General features: G+C 47.0%; 1 protein-coding gene across 6 annotated transcripts in view; it reads right to left on the bottom strand.

The window, feature by feature from the left end:
• Positions 1 to 392: 392 nt before the first annotated feature.
• The window catches only part of sipa1l1 (signal-induced proliferation-associated 1 like 1), a 163,803-nt gene continuing 152,593 nt past the window's right edge, over positions 393 to 11,602 (bottom strand). For all 6 annotated transcript variants that reach the window (XM_007893254.2, XM_042337969.1, XM_007893253.2 and 3 more), the window contains 8 exons: positions 10,272 to 10,750; positions 9,791 to 10,021; positions 7,005 to 7,167; positions 5,467 to 5,686; positions 4,371 to 4,523; positions 3,823 to 3,937; positions 3,181 to 3,262; positions 393 to 2,054 (listed from right to left, as the gene is read on the bottom strand). In XM_007893254.2, the coding sequence (XP_007891445.2) occupies positions 1,911 to 2,054; positions 3,181 to 3,262; positions 3,823 to 3,937; positions 4,371 to 4,523; positions 5,467 to 5,686; positions 7,005 to 7,167; positions 9,791 to 10,021; positions 10,272 to 10,750 (1,587 nt within the window). In that variant the 3' untranslated portion in view covers positions 393 to 1,910. The remainder of the gene's footprint in view (positions 2,055 to 3,180; positions 3,263 to 3,822; positions 3,938 to 4,370; positions 4,524 to 5,466; positions 5,687 to 7,004; positions 7,168 to 9,790; positions 10,022 to 10,271; positions 10,751 to 11,602) is intronic.

Genomic DNA, 11,602 nt, shown 5'->3' with positions numbered 1-11,602 from the left:
TTAAGTGATAATATATATATATATAATATGCGCGAGCAAGTGGAAGAATAGTATTAGATTAAGTGGCCCAGAGAAATAACACCAGCACAGACTGACTTGGTAGGCGAGTGTACAGTAAACCTCAAATAAGTCAGATCAGTTCAGACCATATATTTGCATGTCTCTTGCAAAGTAATGAGTTATGTCAAGCTTATAAATATAGGAAATTCAACGGGACTTGGGCACATGTACAATTCAGGTGAATGTATGATTTATACAGATCAGACTTGTGCCAGTTTTACTGTACCTCACAGAAGTATCGAGTGACAAAGCAACATATGAACCCAAAAATAGACAGACAGAAGAAATGTGAGATAGGTTTGAATGAAAGGACTTAGAAGAATGAAACTGCAAACATTGAGACGAGATTTATTGTGAGATGTTTAGAATGTACCTTTGCTGATTAAATACAACACATGGATAAACTGGAAATCTTAAGTACAATAAATAGGCTTCTGTTCCAACTGCTTTACCTCCCCCATCGAATAAGCAAATTCCTTTTCAAAACTGATTCAATGCCTGCTGTAATAACCATTCATATTAACAATACACTACAAGGTATAATACATCTCCTTCATACAGCCTTATTAAACTTAAAAAAAATCCAGAACTTCAAAATTTACCAGAACTCTTACAAAATATCCTGAAAAAGTTCAGTTCCATTTATTTACGAAATGTTTCAACTCTTTCAGGGCGGGAGGGTGGGGGGGGGAGAGAAGAAACGTTACTGGAAGAAAGAGGTTGAGAAGGAAAATCTGATTTCTGGGAGACTTGAACCATGAGCAGTTACAGCTGAAAAATGTGCACATTTGGCGTATGGGGTTAGAAACGTGAACCTTCTGTGCTCAATGCCACCAATGTATCACTAGTCGGTGAATCAAATACTCCCTGTTGGGCATTTCCTACCTGCCTTCTTGCTGGGCTGAGACTGCGAACTGAACCGGGTCAATTGAGCATCACACTCCCCCGCAAAACTCGCTAGAGCACCTTCCCTAAAAAGTTAGAAATGAAAAAAAAACGAAGGGTGTCTCTTAAGTAACAAAAACAAGGCTCGACACTCTGCTCAGCTTTCTAAAGCCTTTGTTTTGGTCATTCGCTGTGTCTGTTCAGCAGGGGACGTGCAAAGTGCTTTGACTTGTGTGTTCAGAACACATTCCCGTGAAGTGGTTTTACAAAAGGTGCTTCCGTATAGTATAGAGAAAATGCACAACCTCTCTCTCTCCCCCTCTTTCCCCCGCAGATGCTCTTTGGGAAATAATCTTTGGGACCGCAGACAACATGTCCTAGACGCCGTGTTAAACTTTCTAAACAAGAAAAGAGATCTCTGCATTTTTAATTAACAAAAACATTTTCATATCAAAAAGCCCAAAGGATTCCTACTGATTTAAATCAATCAAATGGAAATCACATCTAAATTGTTATCGCTTTCACGGGAAGAATCCAAACTTTTAAAATAAAATCCCATTTTTCCCATTAGGGCTTGCAAATCGACTTAAGGACTCGCGTCTCTAGATTAGAGGCATTTTACTGTTAAAAAAAATCAGGGCAACAAGAAAAATGGGGGAGAAAATTAAAAGCCACAAAGTGGTTTTGAAATAGCAAAATGAGCTTTACAAACAAATATATCTATATATATATATGTACAAAATATATACAGTGCAAAACCTGACTTTCACATTAACAATTTCAGATGCTAGCATAAGGCAAAGCTGTACGTGGTGTGTATTCAGAACAATCATTCAGTTTGTGATGAAAGTGAGTGAGCGTGTCGGGGTCTTAGGATCTCGGAGGTGAAATTCCACGTGAAGGGAGAACGTGTCGGACTGCTTAGCCCCGAGTTTCCCACCTTCCCTCCATCTCTCTCTGCAAAATCACTTCATGTCAATTGTGTTGAAGACCCATTCAGTGAATTTCTTGAGCTGTGCTGACGCTGTCTGAGACTCCTCCTGCAATCGCAGGTTATCTTCCCGCAAGTGTTGCATCTCAGCCTGCAGACCGACTTTATCTTCCTTCTCCTGAAACACAAGAACCACACGGATCAGTGTGGGCTCTGGCTGCGAGTGCTTAGTACAGTAAACTGATCAACGAGGCATAAATAGAGAGCGATACCCAGTCATGTTCACACTGCGTTAGAGAGTGGCACCTGACAGTGAATAGTCCTGTAATTTGATGGAGGCAGATGTATAGAGGTGAGTGATATTACGTCCAATCTTGCCTTGATTTACGCAGACACTGATTGATGGCTGTCAGTGATCACTGCATAGGATCCCCCCCTGGTGGCAGGGAACAAGTATGTCAGCATAGTGACCAGAACGCCGGGAGAAACTTCTCATGATGAACAGCACCGTGAGGTCTTTAATGTCCGCCTGAACAGGTAGACAGAACCTTGGTTTAACGTCTGATCCGAATGCCGGTACCTCTGACAACGTAGGGCTTCCCCAGCACTGCCCTAGAGTGTCAGCGAACCGTACGAGTTCCATGTCCCAACGTGGGTGGTCTTGAACCGACAACATTCTAACCCAAGAGGCGAGAGTGGGTGGATTAGTGAGGGCGTCTTGGGCGGCGGTCAGGGGATCATTCTGTGGTATTTCTTAATGGATTCTTCATTAAGTTATCAGTTGAGGAAATGGCACCGAGTTTCCCCCCCCAACAGAAGATCACACCGACCGGCTCAATCCCCAAGGTTTACAAAGTCCTGTTAACCCCATGTGTTTTTGTTTCTTACTGTGATTTATTTTCTATTGCAGATGAGGTGAGTGTAACAATGTGTTGCCACCAGTTACGTCCTCCTCACTCCATCCAGGTTACAGAAGATATCGCACAGATCATTATCTGCCATGAAAATGATGGCGCTCACACACACTCACACCCCGATCCTCTGGATGTCTAAATACAGGTAAACACTCGTACTGAATACAATTAAGCACTTCTAAATACACTTATCATCATTCTTTCACATGATTCATTGTAGAAAAAAAACATAGGGCTAACAGGATAAAAGGGCTTTGTATGTAAACACCCTGTACTTCCACAGCAGAATTCATACAGGTCGGCAGGAATTAACTGGAGTTCCTTAAGGACATTCAAGAAACTCGACTCCCGATGTCGCCAAGAAGTGTACATGTGACCTTTGACTCTTACCCTCTGCAAATCATCCCGAAGCTCTTTCAACATCATCTCCAGCTCGCTCACTTTCTCAGACAGATGAGTTGGAGATTCACCTCTGCCAGACGGGCAGAATCAGAGAGAGGTAGAGAGAGAGAGAGAGAGAGAGAGAGAGAGTCCAATTAACATTAAGACAACTTGGAATTCATTCAAGCCAAAAAAAATTTCAGTTGTTTTCTTCCCGCCTCTCCCATGAACGACCCGACCCCTGCCTGTCCTCAGGTTAAAGTGACGGTTCCAACTCCTGAGCCATGCCTGCCTTTAAAAACTCTTACATTGCCATTAACATGCATTTTAAGATACGTTTCAGATTAACTTACTTTCCATAGCAAGTGATGGTGGGGGGTGGGGAGGGAAAGAAAAACACATTTATCTTCAAATTAACAGGACACCGGGAGAGAAAAACTCCCTTCTCTTTCGAATAGCGCAATGGGATCTTTAACGTCCACCTGAAGAGGCAGCTGGGAAACTCGGTTTAACTGAATGACGGCACCTCCGAAAATGCAGCACTCCCCCCAGCAATGCACTGGAGTGTCAGCGTACAATACAATACAATACGCGCAATACTGCTCCTGTGCTGGGTTAGAACTGAAGCCGGTGTGAGGCGGGAGGACTCACCCTCTGCTCGGCGTGGCTTGGGGCGAAGGTTCCTCCTCTGTCTGATGGCAGCCAATGGCTAAGCTCTCGGGCCTGCGCTCGCAATCACCGCCACCAAATAAGGAAGCGCGCTGGACTGGAAATTCACAAAGCAAAGTGCAAGTCAAGGGTGTGTTCACCCACAAATACACACAGTCAATCAATCTACCTTACAGTAACGTGGAAACACAAGAATTATTATTGTTATTATTGCTGTTTCCAGAGTGTCGGTTTGGCTTGGTTAATTCGAGACCCACAGCAGGACTTGTAAACATATGACAGAGATCATACGCCAGCCTGCGTTAATCAGGTCTGTGGGGCGTGGGAATCAAGCTATCATGGTTTTCTCACTTGATCACTCCCCGTCCAGTAACCTCTGCTGGAAGATGGGTGCACCTGGACATTGTATGGGGACAGGACTGGGTTCAATTTCGATTTCTCCCAGTGATTGACGGCCTGCCAACACTCGGGAAGAATGGCCAGTAGCACTGCACAATGCTCTCATCAGTCACGGGCACGCACGCTCTTACCTTCAAAAGCTTTGGCAGCATCCACAAGGTTCGACCACTCGAGGCCTGAGGCAGTGTCTGGCAAGGGCATTAAGCCAGGGTCGGCCAGTGCTTCTGACTGACTGCTCCTTTCATGGATATCAGTCAGGGAGCCGTCGGAGGCTGAGAGCTCAACTGAAGTGGAGCAAAGAACAAACTATTCAGGAAGCTACACATTATCCAAACAGTTAACATAAACGTTTTTTTTACTACAGTGGTATCTGTAGATTATTTTACAGCCACGTTATTCTGCACCAGAGCAGCAAAGATTTCCTCAGTAGTCGATCGGATCAATAACAAGCTACGTTTCTGCTGATCAACAAGTGTGGAATTGCAAACTGAAACCAGTCCCTTATCCCCTCTGTTAAATCCCCTCTCTGCACTGTGAAATACAGTTTATCTCCCCCCTCCAATGCCCTTTCATTGTGAAATAGTAGTCAGAGACACTAACCGCGATGTCAAGCTAATCTCATGTCGCTGCCAATAAAGTTGCAAAATAAAACAGTGGACTGGCTTCCCTGGCAAAGTCCCGACCCAGTGTGACAATGAGCCAGGCAGACCAGATAGATCCCTGGTCTATGCCGCATTAGCCGACCTTGGCTTTGGTGGTAATGGAATGCCACAATTGTTATTGGTGCTTCTGGGCAGGGCAAACCCACCACGTTTCCTGTTCCTGATCACCCAGCGCCACGCTGGAGATTGCACATGTAAGGAGTTGGGTGTGGACAGGATATGATTGTTGTCACCCGTTCACTGCTGTTACTGTGGGCTACCGAGGTGGGGAGCCTCCACGCTGGGTTTCAAATTTGCAAGTGGATAGCTTGAGGTGGATAGATTTTTGCTGGGTAAGTGCATCGAAGGACATAGTGCAAAGGCAGATGAATGGAGTCGAGGTACAGATCAGCCGTAATCTAATAGAATGGTGAACCAGGCTCAAAGGGCTGAATGGCCTCCTCCTGTTCCTGTGTCCCTATGTTGGGAGGGCAGCAGCTTCAGGACGGGAGATAACCGGACGGGGGGAACGAAGGCAAAATTAAAGCCTCAGAAATGGAGGAAGGGGCTTGGGAATTTTACCTACCGTGCCGGGACCTGAAGGACTGGCCAGGCTTGCGGCTGGGCAGAGTGCAGTGCAGGGAGGGGTAGGTGCTGGAGAAGATGACGTCGTTTGGCAGCGCTTGGTCCAGCAGCGAGGTGCGAGAGTTAGAGAAGGACGGCTCTCGCTGCCCACTGTAAATGCTCTCGTCAGACAGAGTCCGGTGCAGGGCCTTCCTGGAGGGCGGGGTGCTCGGCATCGACTGCTGTGGGGAGAGAAACAAGAGGACAGATTCAGTGGCCGGAACACAGCACACCATAACAAGTTACATCTATACAGTACCTTTTACATTGGCAGGATGTCCCAAGGCGTTAGAGAGTCAGGGATTTGGACCCAAGCTGGGGTTTGGGATCAGGAGCTATGGAGGGCAGGGGGGTGGGGGGGGTAGTGGGTGACCGAAGGCGTGGTCAAAGAGGAGGGGGCTTTAGACGGGCCTTGAAAGAAGCAAGGGATGGGGTAAAGCGAAGGGACTGTTGGATGGAGGTCCAAAGGATGGAGGCAGAGAGGCTGAAGGCCTGACCACCCACATGCCACAAAACAATCAATTGGCACGAGGTATAGTTGGAGCTGGAGGCATAAATGTGAACCAACTAAAAGAACTATCCCTCTTCACTTTGTGTTACTAATTAATCATCCAATGACATTCAGGTGAAGGAAGGTGGCTATTTGGTCCATTTGATCTCATCCTTCCAGAACACCCACCCTACTGTCTTCCCCACATCAAGTGGTTTCTGAAACAAGTCTACGATCCTGGCCTCAACAATCCTTATAATACATTGAAAATACTTCAGGCAATTGGTGACTAGTTAGCAACAGAGTTGATCATGTTAAATACAAATTAATTGGATTCAAGACTTGCCTCCCTATCCTGTTACAGGCGAAGTGTTTCAGAGAGATGTATTACTTTGTTTTAAAACAAATGCAAATCACGGGCTCGAGAAAGGGATAAATCCTCAGACAAGGCTGGTGCTCTCAAGTGCTATCTAGTGACACCTTCACTTCACAGGAGTGTGGACAGATAATAGTAATCCTTGCAGTTGATATAGCGCCTTATCATGTCGTTGAGACGTCTCAAAGCGTTTCACAGAATATACTGTAAAGTGAATTGACTTTGTATTTTGTGGTTCAAACACAGTAGCCAATTGCCCACAGCACTCTCTCACAAACAGTCATGGATTGAGTGACCATATTTTTTTTGGAGGGAAAGAGAAAGAGATCTGCCAATTGACTAACAACCGGGTTCCTACTTACTGTTAGGTAAACTTAGGCGTGTGGAGTAAGGAAACTTGCCTAAGGTTTCGCCCCACCCGGAATTCGATGTAGATTGAGCACATGATCAGACTTGGTTGTAATGGACACACAGCTCCCAACACAGTCAAACAGCCTCCTGACACTCGCCCTCTAGGGCTCATACAGGAAGAATGGCAAGGAGCAGAAGATGCACTGCAACCTCACCCCAATAATAATCGGTGCCTTCAGTCGAGGTGGGGAAAGCAGACTGGAATAACGCAATAACTTGGTACCTTTCGTTCCTTGTCAGAGTCTGGTGGGGGACTCTCGAGGTCAATCAGCTTTTTTAATTCTTCTTCGATCGTTGATTTTGACGATCTCTTCGGAGAGCGTAAATCTCGCACAGATGCACGCAGCCTGGTCTGCGGCATCTCACCAACATCACTGTGGTGACGCCTGGCACGGCAGAGGAGGAGGAAGAACAAGCTGTTGTTAGATATACATATGTACGATCGACATACTTCAAGCCCTGGAGAGGAATACAAACATTTGCATACCTTATGCCAACATGCACACATACAAATGCACAAAGTTACTGGGGTGCATATTGATAGTAAAAACCCTTGCATTTGATGTGGTGCCTTATCACGTCGTTGAGATGTCTCAAAACGCTTCGCAGAATATATTGTAAAGTGAATTGACTGTTTATTTTGTGGTGGAGCAGTGTCCCACAAATATTCGTGGCTTGAGCGATCGGATTTTTTTTGGGAGCAAATGTTCCTCTTTTTTATGAGGTTTCAGAATAATCTCATCTATTACAGTGGCCCTCCCAAGCGTAGTGTACATCTTAAAAGTTCATCTATTCAACGAATGGTCATTGTGAGGAAGAAGGGAAGGCAGAGGAGGGAGAATGTGGAGTGTGAACGCCGGCACAGACTAGTTAGCATTTGTTCATTTGCTGCTCGACTCTTAGAATACTCACAGAGGAGAGCATGGATGGGAATGGAGGTGGACAAGCACAGGTTGGGTGTGTTACCTGGTTGCAGCCCCCACACCTCTCATTGAGACAGTAGGTACCTTCACGTGAGAGGCCTTTGGGCCAGTTTTACTTCAGATCAATAAACCGCATGCATCAAACCAGCTGGAGTCTCTCAACACACCAAAACCACACCCGCTCAATGCAAAAAAAAGTTTGGAACAACTCAATAAATTTGCTAAAAATTGCAAAACCCACACGCAAGCAATGAACTACCTGACGCTTTGCCAAAGGTAAAAGGTTGTTGTAAATGTCCTTTCGGAAAAGAGAGAGAGGAGAGAGGGAAAATAAACCACTGGAGACGAGAGAGGGAAATTCACCAATAGTTTAACAAGATAACTAGCCAATGCCTGGGCACAAGCAATAGCTCCTGCTTCTCACTCACCAGAGAGTCTGTGTCAGGTGAACGAGGGGGTCTGGTACCAAACCCTAACACGTAGACATTAATAATAATACATGCATTTGATCTTCTCATGTCGTTGAGAGGGCTCAAAGCGCTTCACAGAAAATACTGAAAGTGGATTGACTGTACATTTTGTGGGCGAAACAAAACTTAACTATTAATTACAGAGGGAAAACAATGTGGATGCATGACTATAACAACAAATTAACATTTACACAGCACCTTTCTCGTCAGGAGGATGTCCCGAAGGCACTCAACAGCCTGGCGTTGAGAGCCTGGGTGGGGTGGGATGGGCAGGGGAAAGATGACCGAAAGCTTGATCGAAGCGGTAGGTCTGGAGACGCTTGAACAGAGGGAGGGAGCGAGTCAGAGGGACTCTGGGTGGGAGATTGAGAGAGAGAGTGGGGGTGGGGGGGAAGCGAGACAGACTGAAAGCCCGACTGCTGATAGTGGAGTGGGTAACTGGAGCAGGCTGGTGCATTAGGCACTGCACACCTTCCCATCAATCGTCAACGCGCTGTGTAAAAAAAGAGCTTCAGTCCAATTTCACAATTCAGACTATATTTCCTCCTCAGGCTGCTCTCAAGATGTATTTTGCCTAAATCAGTCTGGCTCTTTTTTTTGTGTAAAAAAAAAGGAATAACTGGCTAATCTTTTCTCCCTTGCACTCAATAAAGGCATCTCACTCCTTTACCTTTGGAATTCAACGCCCTACTGCACCTCACTCTGTGCCCAGCAGTTTTATTTGCACCTCGACAGTGAGTGTTAGCAGGCACCACTGCAGTTCTCTGCTATCCAGTTATAGATGTGTTACATTGCAACTGTACGGCAGAGGGGAGCCTTTTTCCGACACATGTGAATTGAGTTACTGTACAGAGATTACAGAGTCCCAGTAAAATATAACTTGAACTCCCCCTCCACATCCACCTCCCCCCCTCCCGGCTTTATCTATAAATGAAATGAAATCTTGTTGTTTATGCATTAAGCGGTTTGCCCACATAATAGTCAATCCACTTTGCAGTGTATCCTGTGAAGCGCTTTGAGACATCTCGAAGACGTGATAAGGCACTATATCAAATGCAAGGATGATTATTATTATTATTATTATTATTATCTCTGCTTGCTCTAGCTGCAGCACTCTGCAGTGACTCAAATTTAAGACAAAAGCAAGCCAAGGGCCACTACCCAACTGACGGCTGACAGATGGACGTCTTATATAATAATCCTTGCATTCGGTTTAGCGCCTTATCACAGAGTCTCAAAGCGCTTCACAGAAAAATATTGTAAAGAGAAGTGACTGCAAGTTTTGTGGGCAAAACGTGGCAGCCAATTGCGCACAGCAGAGTCCCACAAACAGTCGTGGATTGAGTGACCACATTTTTTTGGGGGGAAAGGGTGGGGGGGCAGGGGGAATTATTAGCCTCGGAAAGTGATCAGCCAATAAGGTTTCATCCCACCTGGGAATCAAATCCGGGTCCTCTTGCTTTGCGAGGCGAGCGCACTAACCACTACGACACGGGACTGCACAATCATGTCGCAAAGCGCTTCACATGCGAGCACTGGGTTCACCACGGATAACACCTTAACCGCAGAGCTGCTAAGTTACTCCACAAAATAGATCAGACAAAAATAACTCGTACTTCCGCATGTCCATAAAGCCAACCGAGTTGATGGTGGTCCCTTCGGGCTTTTTCCAACCGATCAGGTACTTGCTGGTCGCTCCCTGTCTGGGGTAGAAGGTCCTGTGGCCGGGGCCCGGGGAAGGCTGGGGAGGGGGCTGTGGGGAGGTGACTGGCCAGCTCTCCTGGTGGGGTGAAGTCCTGCTGTGGGTGAAGATGAGGGGGCTCATGGATCGTCTCGAGCTGAGTGTGCTGCGGGACACAAGAGAGGAACGAACATTACTGGAGATTTGTACAAAATCCCAAAGGCTGTGGGCCGCTGGGATCAGTTTAAATTCTCAAGGCTGAGGACGATGAGACCTTTCGTTCTGTGAAAGCACGTCTGACCTCCAGCGCCGAGAGCAGGAACCTGCCTCACCTGAGAGCAGCCGCAGAGGAAGAGTGGCCGGGGCGGCGAGACAAGAGGGCAAGGGAGTCTCCTCTTGGGGAGTGGGTGACCTACCTGGAGTGGGAGGAGGTGTCACTCAGGCTGTAGGTGCTGCTGTCCCGGGCTGCTGGGACCGAAGCCGCGTGCACCATTCCCCCGTACGCCTTGGCTTCTCTCTCCGCGCTGGGTGAGGCCTCCCCCCTCCTCTCGCTGCTGTAAGATGGACGGTCGGTTGAGTGGCCGCCGGCATGAGCCGCACCGTCCCCAGAGCCCGGCGGCCAGGGGGACCCCGGCTTCTCCTTGTGCCCCGTGGACGACCTGGAGGAGCCGATGGTGGAGGAGGCGGCCCCCAGGGAGAGCCCGGTGCCGTGGCTGGGAGCGTACGAGGTGGTGTCGATGCCGCTGTCCGCCGACGTGCCCTGGATGTAGTTGTAGCCGTTGAGCTCGGACTCGGCCCGCTCCCCGCTCTCGTACCACTTCTCGTCGCTGTGGGCGCTCGAGGCGTTGCTGGACAGGGTGTTGCTGCTGGAGTGGCTCGAATACTGAGCCTCCGTCTGTCAGAGGAGGGAGAGGCAAAGCTGAGACCCATAGTACAACACCTACACCCCCAAATTCCCAAACTGGTACTCAGGCCGCAATTACAAACAAACACCTTTACTTCTGAACGGTAAGATTCAGCCCAACCTATTCATTGGGAGTATTATTATTATTATTAGTTGGCTGCCTCGTTTCGCCCATAAAATACAGTCAATCCACTTCACAGTATGTTCTGTGAAGCGCTTTGAGACGTCTCAACTTAGACGCTGTAACAAATCGTTTACAGTGACACAGAACGGAAATAGGCCATTCGTACCAAGTAGCGCCAGTGTTTATACTCCACACAAGGCCCCACCGGTCCTAATCCGGTCTATTTCCTTCACCATCACGCATTAAATTCTCTCTTAAATACCTAATAGACATTGATGCTTTCTGCTTCGACTACAGCTTTATGGGGTCTGAAATGTGATATTTGAAACGTTGCTGTGTTAATTGCAATTGTGAGACTTGTAACCAGTAAATCCTCAGGCAGTTATGACATGGCAGTTGCATGTTTCCCTGGCACAATGGGGCTTGGGTTCAGGGGGCAGAGCTGCAACCAGCGATCTGTGCTTTCGTTTTTTTGATTTAAAAAACAACACACACACCAAAAAACATGCAGTTGTAAAATGCCGATGTCTTAACCCTGTGTCACTCTCAGATCAGGGCGCGGCACAAAGCCACAATTGCGTAAGTTACTGTTTGGTACAATTCAGGAACCAAGATGATAATAATAATCCTTGTATTTGACGTAGTGCCTTATCACGTTGAGCCATCTCAAAGCGCTTCACAGGATATACTGTAATGTGGTTTGACTATTATTGAGAGCG

The sequence above is a fragment of the Callorhinchus milii genome, unplaced genomic scaffold (assembly GCF_018977255.1).
Source record: "Callorhinchus milii isolate IMCB2004 unplaced genomic scaffold, IMCB_Cmil_1.0 Scaffold9, whole genome shotgun sequence".
Lineage (NCBI taxonomy): Eukaryota > Metazoa > Chordata > Chondrichthyes > Chimaeriformes > Callorhinchidae > Callorhinchus > Callorhinchus milii.
The sequence above is the reverse complement of the archived record's forward strand: the minus strand, read 5'-3'. Positions and strand labels throughout refer to the sequence as shown.